This window comes from Macaca mulatta, chromosome 14, assembly GCF_049350105.2.
Source record: "Macaca mulatta isolate MMU2019108-1 chromosome 14, T2T-MMU8v2.0, whole genome shotgun sequence".
Classification (NCBI taxonomy): Eukaryota; Metazoa; Chordata; class Mammalia; order Primates; family Cercopithecidae; genus Macaca; species Macaca mulatta.
In genome coordinates this window covers 108,897,501-108,921,359 of record NC_133419.1, presented here as the reverse complement: position 1 = coordinate 108,921,359, position 23,859 = coordinate 108,897,501, and the positions used below count along the sequence as shown (strand labels likewise).

The following is a 23,859-nucleotide window of genomic DNA, read 5'->3' as shown; positions in this document are numbered from 1 at the left end:
TTATGCCAATAAAGCAGCTTGCTTTTTACTACTGAATTACTCCTAAAAAGTGTATGAACTTAAGTGAATTGAAATACGCACTTTAAATGTAACTAGAGATTAAATAGGAGGACCTTGCAGTTAAATACAACAAAATCTGGAAACTTAGCAGAAGTTATTTTAAAAACAAAAGTAAAAAAACGTTAAAAGCAGTTTTACTGGGGTTGTAGGTATATGTGCAATTTTTGTTTTTTTTAGTTTGTTATATACTTGCTACCTCTCAAAACACATCTTTTTAAGAAAACATTGAAGCAATAAAAAAATCCTTTAGAAATCGTAAAAGTATTTTTGGGGATAGAGATGAAGACTATTAACATGGAGTGTTTTATTACTTTCTAAAAAGATTCATCACAAGGTTCCACACAAAAGTCAAATACCTGGTTCTAATCTATAACATATGTTTCCAGTTTAAATTGGCCTTTAAAAGCAGTGTCTTGTTTTTCAGAAAAAAGTAGAAATTCACCATACACATACACAGATGTCGATAGCTAAGACGGAAAATGTTTAAAATTTAAGTTTATATACTCTTTAGCAGTTGCCTCTGTGTTAAATATTTTATCTATTTCCTTAAGTATAGTTCACTCTAACAGTTCCACATATACCTATGTGGAAAAGAATTATCTAAGAGCAACTTACTAAGTGATTTGTTTCAAAGATACCCTCTTAGAAGATTATGATAACTTTATGTGATGTTTTACCTACTTTCAGTTTCATTTCTCTTGATCATGCCTTGGCACTCAGCTAAGATAGTCTCTTTAAATGATGTCACCAGGGCATTTACACAGCATTCCATGAGCTGAAATACATCAAAAATTAGTCAAGGCTACTATATGGGCTGTATAGCACAAATCTATTCCAACTCACAAAATAAAACAATATTGTCCAATAGAAAAAAATAATTATACTGAAAGTAGATTTCACTTACCTTTACTATAGGATTATTGAAGATGGATATGCTACACTAGTTTACCAAAGTATATTTTCCCCTAAAGAAAAAAACTACAGAACTAGACTCTCTTTAGACATTTTAACAAAAGTCCTCAAGGAGAGGAGAGAAAAATATACAAAATAAAAATATACAAAACCAAACTTTGATTAACTCTTCCTGTCTGGAGAGAACTTGTTTTAGAATTAGGTTATAAAATTCTAGAAGTGTGAATACATTCATTCAACAAACCATTATTGGATGCCTACTACATGCAGGCACCAAAGAAGTATTTAGGAGACAAGAATAAGATACAATTCCTGCTCTCGAAGAGATCACTGTCTAACTGAGAGTGAGGAGGGCAGTAAACCTACACTGCTAACTAAGTATAACTCAGTTAAGTGGCATCACACATATACACAAACACACATAAAATAAAAACAAACTTAGAAACTACTTTTTTCTAGGGTAGTTAAAACGGCCTCATCCATAAGTTGATATCTAAAATGGGATCCTGTAAAGTAAGTACAAGCCCTAAAATGGGTTACATATTCTAGGAATACCAGGAAGCTTAAAATAGTAGAGAAGAGATAGACAGTGGCAGAGAAGGCTAGAAAGATAGGCTGTAACCAGATTATGAATGAAAACCTATGATTTGGGGTTTTATTTTATAGGTAGGGAAGGAAGAACAAAGGAAGGTTTTTTTGTTTAAGAGAAAGGATGTTGCTCTGCTGCCCAAGCTGGAGTACAGTGGCATTACTACACAGCTACTATCATACCTCACTACAGCCTTGAACTCCTGGGCTCAAGTGATCCTCCTACCTCAGCCTCTCAAGTAGCTAGGACTACCGGGATATACTATCATGTCTGGTTAACTTTTTAAACTTTTTTGTAGAGATGATGTATTGCTATGTTCCCCAAGCTGGTCACAAACTCCTGTTCTCAAATGATCCCCCTGTCAGCCTCCCAAAGTGTGGGATTACAGGTGTGAACCATCAGGCCTGGCCCCAAGGAAGTTTTAAACAGAGGATAAACACAATGAGATTCTCGTCTCCTCAAGTCATTATTAAAGATCAGTGTAATGGTAGCAAAAGGCAGGTGGTAAGGAGTGGGTGGTTGGGATATGGTAACGAGCCTGCTGAACTATTTCAGGTAAGACAGCCAGGGTCTAGTGCTCTAGGAGGCCATCAGGAAAATCTAAATGAGGCAGAAGAAATCATGTTCATCCCTGCTCCCTCATGTCATGTAATTATTTACTTCTCTTTTGGGGATGAGATGAAATTAATAGGTTGTGAGGACTAAAGCTAAGTACAATAAGGCTGCTATATCTCTTCTGAAAAACAGAGATCATCTATCTGTAAATTACGGGAGGGAATTATGTGTCCCTTAAAAATTTTTTATTAAAAATTCCTTTGGAATTGACACAATGTTGATAGCTACTGAAGTTGAATTTAGGTAATGGGGATTCATTATACTGTTCTTCCTACATTGTAAAAATGCTTAAAATTTTCCAAATACAGAATTTTCTGTGGTCCCTGCGAGTTGGGGGGCTAAGGAGGGAGGATCACTTAAGCCTGGGAGGTCAAGGCTGCAGTGAGCCTTGATCGTGTCACTGCAGTGTAGTCTGGGCGACAGAGCAAGACTGTCACAAAAAATAATAATAATAAAATAAAATAAAATAAAAAAGGTTTTTTTCAGGCTCCTCTACAAGAATGATGCTGATGACTTTTAAATGCACATATCCATGTATATTTCTGTACGAAGAAAGTAACACACATGGTTGGGAGTGGTGGCTCTCGGCCTATAATCCCAGCACTTTGGGAGGCCAAGCCGGGCAGATCACCTGAGGTCAGGAGTTCAAGACCAGCCTGACCAATATGGAGAAACCCCATCTCTACTAAAAATTAGCCAGGCATGGTGGGCGCCTGTAATCCCAGCTACTCAGGAGGCTGAGGCAGGAGAACTGCTTGAACCTGGGAGGTGGAGATTGCAGTGAGCTGAGATCGTGCCACTGCACTCCAGCCTGGGCAACAAGAGCGAAACTCCGTCTCAAAAAAAAAAAAAAAAAAAAAAAAGAATACACATATAAAGTGGTAAAGAAACTCTTGCCTTGCAAGGTGGAAATCTCTGCCCCAACTGCTGAGTATCATATTCTATAACATCGCTGGAATAGGCCCAACTAAACACTTCCACCTTCAGCAGTGAAACCAGATTGAGCACAGGTAAATCTAACTATATAACTAACAGAGAACAAAGACAAAGTGGAATCTTAGTAAACTCTAAGCTCTGCGTTTTCTATTTCATTGAAAACTTTCACTTGAACATTACTCTGTTCAGCGGTAGTTGAAATTTTGCAGATTCTAAAAATCCCCAGTGTGTTTCAGACTATATGTTGTGAAATCAGTTTTAATGACTGTGACCAGGTTTTTCTTTTTTAAAAAAGTACACAGGATAGAACAAAAAATATCAGTGTATCACACATTGTAACAATGAATATTATTTCATAAGACTTTTGTTTCAGATATGTACAAATAAACAGTATATTCTAAGCCACAATATAAAATGTATTTCTTATTGTGAGTTACAACTAGGATTAAAAGGAGAAGCTAAATTGACAACATAATTAAACTGAGAAAAATTTGGTAAATGCTTAAATGAAAGGGATTAGGGAAATCAAAGGTTGTTGAATCCGTTTCTAGCTTGAGAGGTTAAACAAATTATTATAACAGGTATCTTTTAATGAGCACTTACTTTATACCAGGCATTATGCTAAATGCTTTACATATAGATCTTATTTAACCCACACGGCAACCTCATGAGGCAGATACTTACTTTATGAGGACATAGAGTAGCTACATAACTTGCAAAGGTTGCACAGTTGGCTCATAAGGTCTTGAGTTATAATTTAAGGCCAGGTATGTATCTCCCTAGCCTCCAACTTTTCTTACTACAGAAGTAGAGCATGTACATACTTAGTAATGGCCACATGCTCAGAACTGAGTTATGTGTTTTAAGGAATAGAGAAGTATAAAACATGGTTCATGCCCTCTATGATCTTACAATCCAGTTGGAAACCCATAAACTATATACCTAAAAACGTGTGTGTAGTTCATATGTACAGACGTGTATGAAAAGAAAATCAACTTCACTAATAAGCAAATAACTGGAAAACACATCATTACTATACTATAAACTTAAGGACAAAGACTGTGCTCTGTCCACAGTTATACAGACTGTGCTGTGTCCTGGCATACAGCTGGTACTTGATAAAAAATACAAGGCAGTCTGTAATTTGCTACTAAACCTAGTGGTAGAAACAATAGTTACTGTGGGAATTCAAATAGGAAGAAACTGATGAAGGCTAGATGATCTGAGCTACTTTATTACAATTTTATTACAAGATGAGTTAAAAGAATCCTTATAAGATTTTGAGTAGGCAGAAGAAAACACTGCTAAAATGAATTCAAGAAAAAAAAGTAACAGAATGAGTTATATGAGTAAGAAAATATTTCTTACTGGAGTAGAGTGACTCTTGCTGAACCATATTAAGTTAGAAAAATAGGTTAGGGTCAAATTATGAAGGGTCTTAAAACTCAGGGGTATGAAATAATGATACTCTGGGTTTTTTTTTGTTTTGTTTTTGAGAAGGAGTCTCACTCTGCCACCCAGGCTGGAGTGCAGTGGCATGATCTTGGTTCATTGCAAGCTCCGTCTCCCAGGTTCACGCCACTCTTCCATCTCAGCCTCCGGAGAAGCTGAGACAACAGGTGCCTGTCACCACACCCGGTTAAATCTCTTTTTGTATTTTTAATAGAGACGGGGTTTCATCGTGTTAGCCAGGATAGTCTCGATCTCCTGACCTTGTCATTAGCCTGCCTCAGCCTCCCAAAGTGCTGGGATTACAGGAGTGAGCCACCATGCCTGACCAGTACTCCAGTTTTTGAATAGAAAAGTAAAACAATGAAAGTGATATTTACGAAAGATTATCCTGAATTCACAAAAGAATAAATACAAATGGTCAGTAATAAGAATAAATATGGGCAACATAGTGAGACCCTGTTTCTAAAAAAAAAATAGTAAAACATAGAGGAGTGGAGCAAGATGGCCAAATAGAAGCCTCCACCGATCATTCCTCCTGCAGGAACACCAAATTTAACAACTATCTACACACACAAAAACACCTTCATAAGAACCAAAAATCAGGTGAGCACTCACAGCACGTGGTTTTAACTCCATACCACTGAAAGAGGCACTGAAGAGGGTAGGAAAGATAGTCTTGAATCGCCAATGCTACTCCTCCCTCATCCCCCAGCAGCATCCGTATGGCAGCGAGAATCTGTGTGCTTGGGAGAGGGAGAGAGCAGTGACTGTGAGATACTGCATTGAACTCACTGCCACCCTTTCACAGCAGAAAGCAAAAGCAGGCTGAACTCAACTGACACATGCCCATGGAGGGAGCATTTAGACCAGCCCTAGACAGAGGGGAATCGCCCATTCCAGCGGTGAGGACTTGAGTTCTAGCAAGCCTCACAGTGTAGGCTAAAGGGCTCTGGGGCTCCAAATAAACTTGAAAGGCAGTCTAGGCCACAAGGACTGTACCTTCTAGGCAAACCCTAGGGCTGAGATGGGCTCAGATGCATACAACTTACTGAGACACCAGCCAGCACAGCTAAGGGAGTGCTTGTACCACCCCTCCCCCAACCCCAGGCAGCACAGCTCGCAACTTCAAAAGAGACCCCTTCCTTCTGCTTGAGGAGAGGAGAGGGAAGAGTAAAGAGAATTTTGTCTTACATCTTGGATACCAGCTCAGCCATAGTAGGATAGGGTACTGGTCAGAATCATTCCAGGTCCTAGCTCCCAGACAACATTTCTAGACACACCCTGGGACAGAAGGGGGAACCTGCTGGCTTGAAGGGGACAATCTAATCCTGGTAGGATCTATCACCACTGACTAAGGAGCCCTTGGGACCTAAATAACCAGCAGCAACAACCAGGTAGTATGCCATGGGCCTTGGGTGAACCTCTGAGACATGCTGGCTTCAGGTGAGACCTAGCACATTCCCAGTTGTGATGGCTATGGTGACACACTCCTTTTGCTTGAGAAAAGCAGAGGGAAAAATAAAGGGGACTTTGTCTTGCATCTTAGGTAACAGCTCAGCCACAGGAGTGTAGAGCACCAGGTGGGCTCTCGGGCTTCCTGATTCCAGGTCTTGGCTCTTGGATGGCATTTCTGGACCTGCCCTGGACCAGGGAGGAGCCACTGCCCTGAAGGGTTAGTCCCAGGCCAGGCAGCATCTATCACAAGCTGACTGAAGAGCAGTACTAACAGCAAAGTTGACAGCTATAAGCACTTACATCAAAAAAGGAGAAAAACTTTAGGTCAACAATCTAATGATTAATCTTAAAGAACTAAAACAGTAAGAGGAAACCAAACCCAAAAGTAGTAGGAGAAATAATGAAGACCAGACAATAAATAAATGAAATTAAAATAAAGAATATAAAAGATCAACAAAACAAAAAGTTGGTTTCTTGAAAAGATAAACAAAAATCAACAAATCTTTAGCCAGACTCACTAAGAAAGAGAGAAGATCCAAATAAATAAAATCAGAGATGAAAAAGGAGACATTACAACTGATACTACAGAAATTCAAGGGATCACTAGTGTCTACTATGAGGAACGGTATGACAATAAATTGGAAGATGTAGAAGAAATGAGTGAATTCCTAGACATACCCAACCTACCAAGACTGAACCATGAAGAAATCCAAAACTTGAATAGATCAATAATAATGAGATAGAAGCCATAATAAAATTTCTCCCAACAAAAAAAAGCCTGGCACTTGATGGCCTCACTGCTGAATCCTACCAAATATTTAAAGTAGAACTAATATCAATTCTACTCAAACTGTTCTGAAAATAGAGGAGGGAATACTTCCAAACTCATTCTATGAGGCCAGTATTGCCCTGATACCAAAAGCAGACAAAGACACATTTTAAAAAGAAAACTACAGGCCAATATCACTGATGAATATTGATGCAAAAATCCTCAACAAAATACTAGCAAACCAAATTTTTGTTTTTGTTTTTGTTTTGAGACAGACTATCACTCTGTTGCCCAGGCTAGAGTGCAGTGGCATTATCTTGGCTCACTGCAAGCTCCACCTCCCAAGTTCAAGTGACTCTCCTGCCTTAGCCTCCGAGTGGCTGGGATTACAGGCACCTGACACCTTGCCTGCTAATTTTTGTATTTTTTTAGTAGAGATGGGGTTTCACCATGTTGGCCAGGCTGGTCTCGAACTTCTGACCTCAAGTGATCCACCTTCCTTGGCCTCCCAGTGTGCTGGGATTACAGGCATGAGCCACTGAGCCCAGCCTAGCGAACCAAATTTAGTAACACATTAAAAAAATCATTCATCATGACCAAGTGGGATTTATCCCTGGATGCAAGGATGATTCAACATACACAAATTGATCAATGTGATACATCATATCAACAGAATGGCAGACAAAAACCATATGTTCATTTCAATTGATGCTGAAAAAGCATCTGATAAAATTCAACATTCCTGCATGATACAAACCCTCAAAACACTGGGTATAGAATGAACATACCTCAGCATAATAAAAGCCACATATGAGAGACCCATAGGTAGTATCATACTGAATGGAGAAAAACTAAAAACTTTCCCTCTAAGATCTGAAACATGACAAGGATGCCCACTATCACCAATTTTATTCAAAATAATACTGGAAGTTGTAGCTAGAGGAATCAGACAAGAGAAAGAAAGAGCATCCAAACTGCAAAGGAAGATGTCAAACTACCCTTGTTTGCAGATGATATAACCTACGATGAGATCTCATCTCATCCCAGTTAAAGTAGCTTTTTTTTTTTTTTTTTTTTGTGAGACGGAGTCTCGCTGTGTCTCCCAGGCTGGAGTGCAGTGGCGTGATCTCGGCTCACTGCAAGCTCCGCCTCCCGGGTTCACGCCATTCTCCCGCCTCAGCCTCCCAAGTAGCTGAGACTACAGGCGCCCGCCACCACGCCCGGCTAGTTTTTTTGTATTTTTAGTAGAGACGGGGTTTCACCATGTTAGCCAGGATAGTCTCGATCTCCTGACCTCGTGATCCACCCGCCTCGGCCTCCCAAAGTGCTGGGATTACAGGCTTGAGCCACCGCGCCCGGCCTAAAGTAGCTTTTATCTATAACATAGGCAATAACAAATATTGGTGAGGATGTGGAAAAAAGGGAACCCTCGTATAATGATGGTGGGAATGTAAATTAGTACAAGCACTATGGAGCAGTTTGGAGGTTCCTCAAAAAACTAATACAGAGCTACCTTATGATCCAGCAATCCCACTGCTGGCTATATACCAAAAAGAAAGGAAATGAGCATATGGAAGAGATATGGGCACTCCCACGTTTATTGCGGCACTATTTATAATCAAGATCTGGAAGCAACCTTACTGTCCATCAACAAATGAATGGAGAATGAAAATGTAAATAAACACAATGGAGTACTATTCAGCCATAAAAAAAGAATGAGATCTTGTCATTTGCAACAACACGGATGAAACTGGAGAACACTGTGTTAGGTGAAATAAACCAGGCAAAGACACATTTCACACAATCTCACTCATTTGTGGGAGCTAAAAATTAAAACAATTGAACTCATGGAGATAGAGAGTAAAGGATAGTTACCAGATGCTGGGTAGGGTAGTGAGGTGGTGGTGGGGAAATAGGGATGGTTAATGGGTACAAAAAAAACCCAGAATGAATAGTCGGGCGCAGCGGCTCACACCTGTAATCCCAGCACCTTGGGAGGCTGAGCCAGGTGGATCGCCTGAGGTCAGGAGTTCGAGACCAGCCTGACCAACACGGAGAAACCCCATCTCTACTAAAAATACAAAATTAGCCAGGCGTGGTGGTGCATGCCTGCAGTCCCAGCTACTCGGGAGGCTGAGGCAGGAGAATCACTTGAACCTGGGAGGCAGAGATTGTGGTGAGGCGAGATCACACCACAGCACTCCAGCCTGGGTGGGCAACAAGAGCAAAACTCTGTCTCAAAAACAAAACAAAACAAAACAAAACAAAACAAAAACAGGATGAATAACACATAGTATTTGATAACATAACAGGGTGACTCTAGTAAAAAATAATTTAATTGTACATTTAAAAATAATTAAAAGAATTGGACTGTCTATAACACAAGGATAAATGCTTGAGGTGATGGATACCATTTACCCTGATGTGATTATCATGTGTTGCATGCCTGTAACAAAATGTCTCATGTAACCCATAAATACATACAACTACATACACCATGTACGTATGCACAAAATAAAAAATTATTTTATATTTATAAAATAATTATTTATAATTTTATGTATTTATATTTATAGTTATACATATAATTAATGTTTAATATTTATAATTTTTAATATTAATTTTTAAATGCACACAAAAAATATTGTAAAATCTATGATACCAGGAGATTGGTAAAAATCAATAGACAAAACTCAGATCAGTGATGATATGGATAAACAAGCACAAAGTTGATGGGACTACATTCCTAAAAGTCAGTTTGGTATTTATTGTGTAGCAATTTGTAAAAGGTTCAGGGACTTTTACTTCAGCTATCTAATTTCCAGGAGATTCGATTCCAAGAGGAAGCCAAGTGTGAGAAAAGATGTGTACACAAGGATGTTAAAAAGATAGAGGTATTTAAGGATATTCTAGAAAGCACTATTTATAAGATACTATAAACAATGAAATGGTCATCACTAGAGAACCAGTTAGTAATACTACAGTGTATATAGGTTATGTTACAATATAGATTGTAATATGCTTTGGCTCTGTATCCCCACCCAAATTTCATCTCGAATTGTAATCCCCACATGTTGAGAGAGGGACCTGGTGGGAGGTGACTGGATCAGCATGGTTTTCTCTCATGTTGTTCTTGTGATAGAGAGGGAATTCTCAAAATCTGATGGTTTTAAAAGTGGCAGTTTCCCCTGCACACACACACACTCTCTCTCTCTCTCTCCTGCCGCCATGTAAGATGTGCTCTGCCTCCCCTTCGCCTTCCGCCATGATTTAAGTTTCCTGAGGACTCCCAGGCCGTGCGGAACTGTGAGTCAACTAAACCTCTTTCCTTTATAAATTACCCAGTCTCAGGTAGTATCTTTACAGCAGTGTGAAAATGGACTAATACAATGTAAGCGGAGTAAAAATGAGCAACATCATAAATTTATTTTTAAACGTAGGAATGCAGGAAGGAAGGGAGGCAAAATGGGGAGGGAAATAGGGAGGAATGGAAAAGAAAGGAAAAAAGAAAAAGAAGGATCAACAAAACAAGTATGACAAAATAATGATAATTGTTGAATCTGGAGGACTGGGTATGGCGGTAGGGTTCATTATAGTATTTTCTCTACTTGTGTAAATATTTTAAAACTTTCATTACAAAGCTCTTTTTAAAAATAAAGAGAACAATTATGGTATAGATTTCTATATATTAAAAAATCCTTCAGAAAATTATTTTACCTAGGCAAAAAGAAGGGAGATCGCTAGATAGAATTCTCTCCTTATTTCAAATGAGTCTTGTCCTAACAAGAGTCAGTTTCTTGAGGACAGAAATCATGTTATTCCTCTTTTGTATTTCTTCCCATTTACCAAATTACTATATACATAGTCGATCCTAAATATATAACTTGTTATTTGAAAATACATCTTGAATGGAAAGTATAGTGATAAGCCATCTCTCTCACCTTGTATTCCCTTTCTGTCTCCTTTTGCTAGATTCCGTGAAGAAAAAAACTTTTTGCCATATGCCATCAACTCCTGTATGTTTGCCTGAGATGAGCACAACTTCTAAATCCATAGCAATCTCTCCCCAGAGGTCTGCAAGGTGAAACACTTTAACTATCAATGTGCTTGATGTTTTAACCTCCTCTATAGCAAGACTATAAACTCTTCAAAAATAATGCCTGCCATAAAACACAGCAGGCACTCCAATAAGTACCTGTTGAATGAATGAATTCACAGGTCTGGAAGATGAAAGGTGAGACAGGTAGGCTACGAGACGTGGTAGATTCTTCTTCTTTTTTTTTTTTTTTTTGAGACAGTTTCGCTCTTGTTGCCCAAGCTGGAGTGCAATGGTGCCATCTCACTGCAACCTCCGCCTCCCGGGTTCAAGCGATTCTCCTGCCTCAGCCTCCCAAGTAGCTGGGAATACAGGAACGCGCCACCACGTCCGGCTAATTTTTTGTATTTTTAGTAGAAACGGGGCTTCACCATGTTCGCCAGGCTGGTCTCGAACTCCTGACCTCAGGTGATCCACCTGCCTCGGCCTCCCAAAATGCTGGGATTACAGGCGTGGGCCACCGCGCACAGCCAGATTCTTCTTTTAGTGGTATTCAATTTGCATAATTATTTCTACCTCGTTGAAATTTCATTTAAAAAAAAAAAGCATTTCTGATTTTCATTAGTTATATAGCTCTGTATAAGGAATAGTTTGCTTTGCCTCAGCTATGAAGTAAGAGTTGAAATAAAAATTATCTTGAGCTCCCCCACTTTATGATTCTACTCTATCATTACCAGGCCCTTAACCATACAAGGATATCTGTAATGTATTCAATCACTAATTTCCTGGCCTTTCTAGTTTGACTAAGATTCTTTCTGTACTATTATGATTAGTGGCACTACAAAAGTCTGGATCACCTTGCCTTTTTGAACACCAAGCTTAATTTTTTTTTAATTTTTGACCTCCTCTGTGGAGAGGATACTATGCCTGACATACCGAAATACTGAAGGTTAATAAGTGCTTATTTTAATGTTAATAATTTGTAACCTGTGACCTAGTTATCTACTCGGCTTTTTAAATCAGTTTTGCACAGATGGTAAAACAGTTTTTACTTGTCTTAGAATTAGTAAGTAGTTTTCTCTGAACCAGTGCCTAACAGTAAAAGCTATCATGCCAGGCACAGTGCTTAAATGCTTAATATATCATATTTCATTTAATTCTGCTAATACAAAAGGGTATTATTCAATTTTTTTTTTTTTTTAGACGGAGTCTCGCTCTGTCGCCCAGGCTGGAGTGCTATGGCGTGATCTCTCCTCACTGCAACCTCCACCTCCCGGGTTCAAGCGATTCTCTTGCCTCAGCCTCCTGAGTAGCTGAGATTATAGATGCATGTCACCACGCCCAACTAATTTTTTTGTATTTTTTTTTAGTAGAGACAGGGTTTCACCATGTTGACCAGACTGGTCTCGAACTCCTGACCTCATGATCCACCCATCTCGGCCTCCCTAAGTGCTGAGATTGCAGGCATGAGCCACCGCGCCCGGCCTATTCCATTTTATAGTTAGGAAAAGAGAGACTACAAAGGATGAATAACTCGACAAAATGCAGACAGCTGGTAAAATAACATCTGTGGGATTCAAATTTTCATCTAATACCAACATGTATGACCCTAACCACTGTAATACACTCCCTCCCTATCGGTGCCCTGGTCATTCTGAAGTGATCAAGACTTACACTACCAATTCACTTTTCTATTCCTCTATTGTATAAACAATCCATTTTATTCTAGTGTCATCCTGAGGATAGGGACTAAGTCTATCTTATCCCCAACTAGCATACTGCCTTACACACTGTGGGTATGTAGTAAATACTACCTTAATTTCCCCAGGAAATACTAAGGTATGCAGGACTATCACCTAAAAACCAAACACAAATTTTAAGTCATTTTGGCTTAAAGCTGGGTGTGGTTGCATGCGCCTACAGCCCCAGCAACTCAGGAGGCTGAGGTGGGAAGATTACTGAAGGCCAGGAATTCGAGGATGCAGTGCACTCTGATCAAACCTGTGAATAGCCACTGCACTGCAGCCTGGGCAACATAGCGAGGCTCTGTCTCTTAAAACAAAAAAGGCATTTTGGCTCAATTTTTTTTTCTTGCTCTTTTCTTATGGTTGTGTTATTTTTTGCTGTCAACATGCCTGTTCAGCAGCACAGCCTGGAAGCCTATTACCTTGCTTTACTAATACATTCCTGTTCATCTGCTATAGGCCCACCCAGTGATAATCAAGCTTATTAGAATTGTATGTAAAATCAGATCTAAGTAGGGTCTAAGTGGCTCTCCTATAAGTAAAAATAAAACTGTAAGAGTAGGGCTTCAGACATCTAATGCAACACTTAACTGCTCAGAGCTCTTGGACTAATTTTTTTTTTTTTTTTTGAGACTGAGTCTTGCTCTGTCACCCAGGCTGGAGTGCAGTGGCATGATCTCGGCTCACTGCAACCTCTGCCTCCTGGATTCAAAGAATTCTCCTGCTTCAGCCTCCTGAGTAGCTGGGATTACAGGTACATGCCACCAGGCCCAACTAATTTTTTTTTTTTTTTTTTTTTTTTTTTTTTTTTTTAAGTAAAGACAGGGTTTCACCATGTTGACCAGACTGGTCTCAAACTCCTGACCTTGTCATCCACCCACTTCAGCCTCCCAAAGTGCTGGGATTACAGGCGTGAGCCCCCATGCACAGCCTAATTTACTTTCTAGATTTCTCCCCTGAATTGCAAATAGTTAAAATTTCTGAAACGGCTGTCCTCTGGATGAGTACTACTATATTATGCATACTACAAATACATGTATTTTGGCACTTAAACATGCTTACACACATGTGCAAAGAAACACACAGCAGTTGATCCAAGTTTGGGCCCCTGATCCAAGCCGGACCAATTAAAGTAGGGTCAATTAAAACCAGTGGAGGAAGACTCTTATCACCTCTTAGGTCACAAACTGGAAGGATAAGCTGGCAGCTCTCATGGTCTCCACTTCAAGCAAATGCCTATCAACTCTAAATGATAATAAAGCACACCAGAAGAAAAATTTCTCCAAATATATCATATTTATGGTATCACATCACATACCTAGAAAGTTCTCGCAGAGTCACGAGTTTCTGAATCCACATTTACTTCCTTTTAGTCTTACCCTAGCATTGTCCACGAGGAATTTTACATGAACCCATAGATCCACCTGTTTTTTTTGAGATGGGTTTTGTCCCTTGCAACCAAGAGTGCTAATTATATACATATATGTGCAATACATATACCCAAATAATTTGCCAAACTGTATGTCTCTTCTTCATATATTCTAAAGTGCTTAATAGTATCTTTAAGAACTCAGGATCTAGATTAGACTTAAATTGAAACCCAGCTTCACCATTTCCTATCTGTGTGAGGGCAACCTTCTGTACATTTCTGAATTTGTTTCCTCATTTGTAAAACAGGAACAACCTATTAGATATACCTCCCAAATATACTTTGAATCCATCTTCTTATATATCCATCTCTACTGCCACCAATACCTCTCATCTAGATTGTTAAATACCATACTGCAGACCAAACGCTATTTCGTAATATGGAAATCGAATAAGCTCTCTGCTTAAAATCTTTGATTGGCTTCTGATTGCACTGAACTCTGCTTTCTTGTCTATCCTTATCTTGCATCACTCTCCATCCCTCACCTGTGATGCTCTAGCCACACTAACCTTTTTCTGTTCCTAAAATATGTTAAGCTCCTTCCCCCTTCAAAGCTTTTACACTTGCTCTTCCTTCGGCCTGAAATGCTTTTGTCTCAGATCTTCACAAGGCTAGTTCCCTATCACTCAGGTCTTAACTCCAATATCATTCCCTCAAAGAGACCTTTTCTGACCATATTCCATAAAGTAAAAGCAGCAGCAGAAGCATTACCACCACCAATACACTCTATAGCATTACTCTTACTTCATTTAAAAAAAAAAAAATCACTTTTGGCTGGGTGTGGTGGTTCACACCTGTAATCCCAGCACTTTGGGAGGCAGAGGTGGGTGGATCACGAAGTCAGGAGATCGAGACCATTCTGGCTAACATGGTGAAACCTTGTCTCTACTAAAAATACAAAAAATTAGCCGGGCGTGGTGGTGAGCACCTGTAGTCCCAGCTACTCAGGAGGCTGAGGCATGAGAATCACATGAACCCGGAAGGCAGAGGTTGCAGTGAGCAGAGATTACGCCTCTGCACTGTAGCCTGGGTGACACATCAAGGCTATGTTTCAAAAAAAAAAAAGGCACTCTTCATAATATTCTTTTTTTTTTTTTTTTTTTTTTTGAGACAGAGTCTTGCTCTGTCGCCTAGGCTGGAGTACAGTGGCGCAATCTCGGCTCACTGTAACCTCTGCCTCCCAGGTTCAAGAGATTCTCCTGCCTCAGCCTCCTGAGTAGCTGGGATTACAGGTGCATGCCACCATGCCCGGCTAATTTTTATATTTTTAATAGAGACAGGGTTTCACCGTATTGATCAGGCTGGTCTTGAACTCCTGACCAGGTGATGTGCCCACCTCGGCCTCCCAGAGTGCTGGGATTACAGGCGTGAGCCACTGCGCCCAGCCAATATTCTTTTTCAACTTCTTTGATTGATGATTACAGAAAAGTTAGCAGAAAAATAGCACCTCACTTCTCCCAACATTAACATCTTACATAACTATAGTACCACTATCGAAACCAGGAAAATAGTATTGGTGCAATACTATCAATTTAACTCTAGCTCTTATTCATTTCACCAGTTTTTCCACTAATGTCCTTCCATTCCAGGATCCTATCCACAAGCCCATGTTGCATTTAGTTATTTCTCCTACTCTCATCCAATCTGTGGCAGTTCCTTTATCCTTCAGTCTGTTACAGTCTTGACACCTTAAAGAATATTAGCCATTTTGTAGGCTATCAATCAATTTGGAATTGTTTAATCTTTCCTCATTATTACAGTAAGATTATACATTTTTGGCAAGAATAAAACAGAAATAATATTGTATTCTTCTTAGTGCATATCATGGGGTATATCAGCATGTCCTACTACTGGTGATGCTCACCTTGATCACTTAATTAAGATGGCATCTTCAGGCTTCTCCTTTAGTAAATATCTTGGGGAAGATACTTTGAAACTATGCAAATACCCTATTTCATTTCAAACTTTTGACCATTACTGCCAAGTGCCGTGGCTCGTGCCTGTAATCCCAGCACTCTGGGAGGTCGAGGTGGGAGAACTGCTCGAGTCCAGGAGTTTAAAAGAAGCCTTAGCAACACAGTGAGATGTAATCTCAAAAAATAAAAAATTAGCCAGTCGTAGTGGCATGCACCTGTAGTCCCAGCTACTCTGGACTCATTCTTTTAGTTGGCCCTTTATAGTTGAAAATTCGTAAGTTTAATGTGGCTATGATATAACCAACTTATATAAATTGCAGTAGGAGATCAGAACAATTTCACCTTATAAAACTCTAACATCCCCATCCAGGTGCTACAGGTACATCAATCTACAACAAATACCCAAATCCTCCAAGATGAACTCATCCTTTCTACCTCACTAAGACTTATTTTTATACCTAATTTCTCAGTAGCAGCACAGCTCTCCATGGCTGAAACCTCAGAAACATTATTGGCTTGATTATGTGTGATATGTAGCCCCATCCATGTGAACAACGTTCCACCTCTAAGAAGTTTCTCTCTCTCCTTGTCTTTTCCATTCCCACTACTGTAACTCTACTTGGTCTGCCTAATACCTTGCCTGAATTACTGCAAACGCTTTCTACTTCTTATTCCCAGCTCTTCCCCATTCCAGTCTTCCATCTTTCCTGTCACCAGATTAATCTTCCTAAGGGACAACTCTGTGGCCCACCTGTTTTCAAAAAAAAGTCAATAGCCTTCCTGGCCTTCTGAATGTAGCCCAAGCCTGGATTTACATATCTATAAAGAACTTCTATAAATAACCACTAAATTATCCTTCCTTTTGCCAATATCAAAACTATTTCAACCGCTCAAAGAGGATGCATACTGCAAATCAAGGACAAGCAAAACAAAAACTAAAAGAACCAAAGAGAAAAGACATCCAGCTCAGCATGATTTCTGAACAAAGAATAAAATAAACACAACTACCACTTAAGATGGACAAAGCCAAAGAAAAGTCAAAAGTAAAAAAAAATTTTGAATCCCATTCATAGTTGAAAAATATTTGATTATGGGCAAGCTAGAATGTTATTCCTGAGAATGCAAATCTAAATCAAGTTCCTAGGCTCCAAAGACTGAAAGGAACCAGAGGAAATACTATTGTTGTGTTTCAACAATTCCAAGACTGTCCCAACTAGATTCTAACTTTACTTATACTAAAGCACCCTAAGGTCAGTCCTCCATGTAAAAGAAAACACCTACCATGGTACTATCACTGACCAGTTTTTTGTTTTTTAAAATATGCATTTTATCATACAACATGAAGTAAATAAAACAATATAAAAAGCTGATGCTTTCATCAAATTATTAATATTTTGAGGCCAGGTATGGTGGCTCATGCCCATAATCCCAGCATTTTGGGAGGCTGAGGAGGAAGGATTGCTTGAGGCCAGGAGTTCAAAACCAGCCTGGGCTACATAGCAAGACCTGCTCTCGATGAAAAAAAAAAAAAAAGAAAAACACATTAGCCAGGTGGCCGGGCGCAGTCGCTCACGCCTGTAATTCCAACACTCTGGGAGGCCAAGGCGGGTGGATCACCTGAGCTTAGGAGTTCAAGACCAGCCTGGGCAGCATGGTGAAACCCCATCTCTACTAAAAATAAAAAAATTAGGCATGGTGGCACGCGCTCATAGTCCCAGCACTTGGGAGGCTGAGGCAGGAGAACTGCTTGAGCCTGAAAGGCAGAGGTTGCAGTGAGCCAAGATTGTACCACTGCACTCCAGCCTGGGCAACAGAGACAGAGAGAGCCCTTGTCTCAAAAAAAAAGATAAAGTATATATATATACACACACACACATATGTGTGTGTGTGTATATATATATATTAGTCAGGCATGGTGACGTATGCCTGTAGTCCCAGCTACTTAGGAGGCTGAGGCAGGTGGGGCCCTTATGCCCAGGAGTTACAGTGAGGTATAACTGTACCACTGTACTCCAGCCTGGGCAACAGAGCAAGACTTTGTTTCTAAAAATAATAATAATTAATATTTTACCTCATGACAAATGAAGTTTGAAACATCTTCCCAAAAGGAGAAGAAATATCCCCTAGGAATAAATGATTCATTATTCACTAATTTGGTGTTTGCAGCCACTTCAGAGAACATAACTGGCACAAAAAAAGAGAGTCAATTGTATCTCTAAGGGAGCACATATTACTTGCAACATGAAAATCACAAAAATGGTTAACTTTAGATATCCATAAAACATAATAAAAGAAAACTTACCAAAAGTTAATTATATTAAATAACCTCTAGAACAGGTATGGCAAATAGATTTGATCTTGCATACCAGCTCCAAAGGACAACGTATTCTGAATAAGATACCTCCTATGAAGCTGTGCTATGGTTCATAGGCAAAAAGAACTAAAATCAATTAACAATGTTGGCTGTTAAATAACGTTATTTGTGTTGTTTATTTGCCATTCCTATGCTTCTGTATTTCAAATAATCCCACAAAATGTACAATTACAACATTACTTACTGCTTCAACAGAGTTACATTCTCGTCTTGTTTCTAAATAACGTAGTGCTCGTTTTTCTTCTTCTTTTAATTTAGCATCTGCCTGTCCAGAAGCAAAATAGCAATCATTTTAAGAATATCAAGAGAATTGCTCAAATTATCACATATGCTAAGTTCTAACTTACATATTTCATATAATTCTGTACACCATTTTGTTGTAAATACGAGGGTGCTTGTGTTCTATAAAATCTCTCTGTTGAATCCAAGTATGCCTTCTCAAAATTGTCCCTATAAATTTGAAGCTTATCTTCAGGATTAGAACAAAGGTTAACTGAAAAACAGAAAATAAAGTATTACTCCAATTATGATTAAAATCAATATTTTGAGTATAATAAATGAAATAAATATCGAGGACTCACTATGTGCAAGGTAATAATGCTCAAGAGAACATATAATTATATAAGACAAAATCCTTCTCCATAAGATGATGATGACAGCACAAAGCAGTAAAGTAACAAATAAATAATACAAATATAGACTATTTTATTTTTGAATAGGTAAGAGACTGACTTCTAACTGAAAAATCAAGAAAACATTCACAGAAGCAATGGGATTTAAACTGAATCTTAAAGAATCAACTAGAATTTGCATAAATGGAGATTAGTAAGGTAAGTAAATATTCAGAAGCAGAAAAGCACAAGAAAATATGACTAGGTTGTCTAAGTGGATTGCAAGTTTAATAGAAGGTAAGGTAGAATGGTAAATTACAAATGGTTGTGAAGATGTCCTGGGCAACATAGTAAAATCATGTGTCTACAGAAAAATTAAGGCCGTGCACAAAGGCTCACACCTGTAATCCCAGCACTATGGGAGGCCAAGATGGGCAGACTACTTGAGGTCAGGAGTTTAAGACCAGCCTGGCCACTATGGTGAAACCCCGTCTCTACTAAAAATACAAAAATTAGCTGGGCATGATGGCACACACCTGTAATCTCAGCTATTCTGGAGGCTGAGGTATGAAAACTGCTTGGACCCGGGAAGTGGAGGTTGCAGTGAGCTGAGAGCATGTCACTGCACTTCAACCTGGGTGACAGAGTGAGACTGTCTCAAAAAAAGAAAAAAAAAAAAAAAGAAAAACATTAGCCAGGTGTGGGGTACATGCCTACAGTCCCAGCTACTCAGGAGGCTGAAATAGGAGGACTGTTTGAGCCCTGAGAGGTGGAGGTTCAATGAGCCATGATCACGTCACTGCACTCCAGCTTGGGCAACAGAGCAAAACCCCATCTCTTTAAAAAAAAAAAAAAAAAAGCATGGTGTAGCACTTAAGGGGTAAGTAGAAAAAATACCAATAAAATAGTGCTTAAACATTTATGAACAGCATATGGGTTAAACAACAGCAATAAGATCATTATAAGAGGACTGTTTCAAAACTCTGCATGTAAAGTTTAATGTCTGGTGGCAGTTCAAATAAAAACAAATGAATTTCAGGAGCACTGCTAATGAAAATCTAAAGGCTTGATAACTAAAGGATTATGGCGCAATGAAGAAAAGCCAGTCAAAAATAACTCTATAGGTTCATTAACTCAATAAATACTTATCTAGAGTGATTTTGTGCCATGCATTCTATGTTCACTAAAGACACAGTGCTAACAACACTATTAAACAAAAGTACTACGCCAAGGAGGCACAGGTACTGTGAAGCACTAAATGACAGAACTTAACTTAGTCTGGGAATGAAGAAAGGCCTCCAGGAGGAGGATGAAGCGTGGGGAAGAGGCATACTCTAAGTAACAGGAAACAGATTAGAAGTCAGAGGGAATGTGCTCCTACATGCTCTCCTTTTCATTACCTTTCATGGAAGTAACCTGCTTTCTGAAAGATGAATACCTAACCTTTTAATGAACTAGTTACCTTTTATAAGCTATACATTCAAATTTATATATCTAATTTACTTCACTAAAAAGACTTGCCAAGAAATTAATGGCATGAAGAAAATATTAACCACATTAATATGAATTTTTATACACTTTTAAGCAGAATTAATATCATTTGTGTACTCTTAAAAAAAATCTAGTACAAAAAGTAGATGTAACTTTGTATGCTAATAAACACAACTTTGTGCTATTCCGTAATTGTTCTATAATTTCCATGAAACAGAAATTATGATCATAAAAGTTCAGAACATACCATACGATTCTCTTACTCCAATAACCAGCTGAGAATCAAAAGCTTCTCCCAATCTTTCAGCATGTACCAGCTTCATTGCACTATCTTGGAGTCTGTTTTTTATATTTGAAAAGATTGACTCATTCCATGTATCAAGCATAAGCTAGGAAAACAAGAACAAAATGTAACATAATTTTCAATTATTAATATACAAAGTATCATGTACAAACACTAAAAAAGGAAATCAAATTCGTAGGCCTGGGCCAGGTGCAGTGGCTCATGCCTGTAGTCCCACCAATTTGGGAGGCCGAGGCAGGTGGATTGCTGGAGTCCATGAGTTCGAGACCAGCCTGGGCAACAGGACAAACTCCTGTCTCTATAAAAAAAATACAAAAAAAAAAAAAAAAAAATAGCCAGGTGTGGTGGTACACACCTGTAGTCCCAATGAGCCGAGACCATGCCACTGCACTCCAGCCTGGGTGACAGAGTAAGACCCTGTCTCAAAATAACTTAGGTTGCATTCACTCAAATACTTCAGGGAAGCAGTATATTTAGCATAATGGTAAACAAGGGTCGACTAAGTGTGGTCTAATCCCAAAACCTTGGGAGGCCAACGTGGGATGATCACTTGAGGCCAGGAGTTTGAGAGCAGCCTTGGCAACACAGTAAGACCCATCTCAACGACAACAAAAAATACAAAAATTTGCTAGGCATGCTGGCATGCGCTTGTACTCCCAGCTACTTGGGAGGCTGAGGTGGGAGGATCACTTAAGTCCAAGAGGGCAAGGCTGCAGCAAGCCCAGAACACACCATTCCACTCTAGCCTGGGCAACACAGCAAGACCCCATTTCAAACAAAACAAAAGTAAATAAAGAACAAATGTTTCAGAATCCAACATAACTGGAATTCAATCCCAGCTGTTACTTATTTATCTGCTTTCTTATGTGTAAAATGGTCAAAATAATACTGCAAATTTCAGTGGTTGTAAAAATTAACTATGATAATACATGGAAAATGTTTATTCTCCTGTAGTTCCATGGTTGAATTTCAGATATACTGGTGGTTTGAAATAGACATATGCACATGTTTGTAAAGACACATAAAAAATGCAAAAAGGACCAACTGAAAATCTGATACTGGACCTTATAAAAGAGTATGCAAATCTACTGTTTAGATGTTCCATTAAATGATAAAAATGGTATCTAAACATTGGTGATTATACCAGTACTCCAAGAAACTTGGCCAGATGTAGGAGATACATTAATAACAGCAACAATAACAAGAGTTAACAGTTTTCTAACACTCATTCTGCACCTGGGACTGCTCTCTGTATTGTCCGCATATAACTCATTTAATCCTCATAATCTTGATATAGGTACCATGATTATCCCCCCTTTAGATATGTGAAACCTGGGGTACAGATAGCAAAGCTAACTTTCCACATTTATGCATCTCATCAGTGGCAACACTGAGATGTGAATCCAAAAACTGTGGTCCCAGAATCGATACACTTAATCAGTAAGTGGATGTTGCTTCCCACAACCAATAGAGAATGTCAAAACTTCCCACAACCAACAGAGAATGGCCAAAAAAAGAGGATAAGATTATGAGACTACAAATTAAATAGCAGCCAGAAGTGTTTTTCACTTTTATTTTTTTCTCGGCACTACTTTCCCATATTGCAGTGATTTCTAACACTGAAGAACCACTGGGTATCTAAATTTACAGAATCCCTGTCAACATCAGAGCAAATTTTAAGGCTAGGATGGGGCAACAATGCCCAGGTTACACTATTGTAATGCCGGAGTGTGTTACTATAACCATCACAGCAAACAGCAAATTGACTAAAGTTCAAATGGCATTTTTTACTTTTCAAATCTATGGTTCCATTTGATTCTTACAAGTGGAAAGATACATGGAAAATGAGGACAGAGTTTGAAGAGTTGAAAGGGAAACCTAGGACCCTTCATATTCAGCACTGAGTTCTTTCCATTAAATCATGACTGGTTACTTGACACAAATTTTGAATAGAAAATAGGCACAGTACACACTGAATTTATAATAGAAGAATTAAGTAAAAGGGAAATTATAAAGATAGCAGTTTAGCCACAATTAAATATAAAGATATCAGAAGGTAACCTAATAAAAGGAGATTTTTGAGAGAGGAGAAAAGTAATTTAATTTCTAGTAAGGGTATAGGCTGGGTGTGGTGGCTCATGCCTGTAATTCCAACAGTTTCGGAGGCCGAGACAGGCGGATCACCTGAAGGCAGGAGTTCAAGACCAGCCTGGCCAACATGGTGAAACCAGGTCTCTACTAAAAATACAAAAAATAGCCAGGTGTGGTGGCGCATGCCTGTAGTCCCAGCTACTCATGAGGTTGAGGCAGGAGAACTGCTTGAACCCAGGAGGTGGAGGCTGCAATGAGCAGAGACTGCGCCACTGCACACTCCAGCCTAGGCGACAGAGTGATGCTCCAGTTCTTTAAAAAAAAAAAAAAAAAAAGTATAAAGAAAGAATAGAGACATAAAATACTGAAGATAATACCAGGAAAAGGAGAAAGTTAAAAGGAAAAGTAAAGGAGAAAATGGTTGAAGACACAGATCTACAGCTTAAGACCACATAAAAAGATGAAAGAAGATTGAAGCTAAAGACATAAATAAGAGTATTATTCAATAAAATCTAAGAAGAGCTGAAAAGCAATTTACATGTGAAGTAGAAAAACCCACTTAAAAGTTTAAATTACTTTCAAATGCTTCCAAATCACCCTCTTTCTGAAGAATATTAGGAAAACAATGAGAAAAACAGTCTTACCTTTCGAACAATACTGTCTTCCACATTTGATTTTTTATTGCTGCCCTGTTTACCCATTAAAGTAATCTCTAGTTGACAAAAAGGTTTTGGTAAAATATCACATTGTGTAAAGAACTTTCTCCATTCAACAATATATGCTTTTAGCAAAGCCGTATCATCTTGATGGCTCAGTACTCGCTGAAAAAAAGAGACGTACCAATTTGAAATAAATGCAGTTGCTTTGAAAAATTAAGAACAAAACATATCCATGCCAAAATTTAAATTGTACATAATTTTTAAATTATTGTACAAGCTCTTATATCCAAAAGAAATTAAAACATGTTCACACAAAAAACTTGTATACGAATGTTCATGGCGGCATTATTCAAAATAGATAAAAAGTAGAAACAACCCAAATATCCACTAGCTGAAATATGGATAAACAATATAG

General features: G+C 38.7%; 1 protein-coding gene across 1 annotated transcript in view; it reads right to left on the bottom strand.

Annotated features, from left to right (window-relative positions):
- Positions 1 to 23,859, bottom strand: part of CUL5 (cullin 5) — a 104,837-nt gene that overhangs the window by 35,791 nt on the left and 45,187 nt on the right. Inside the window, 5 exon segments of the mRNA XM_015115606.3 lie at positions 742 to 835; positions 18,473 to 18,553; positions 18,636 to 18,781; positions 20,638 to 20,779; positions 23,430 to 23,606. Of these exon segments, the coding sequence (XP_014971092.1) occupies positions 742 to 835; positions 18,473 to 18,553; positions 18,636 to 18,781; positions 20,638 to 20,779; positions 23,430 to 23,606 (640 nt within the window).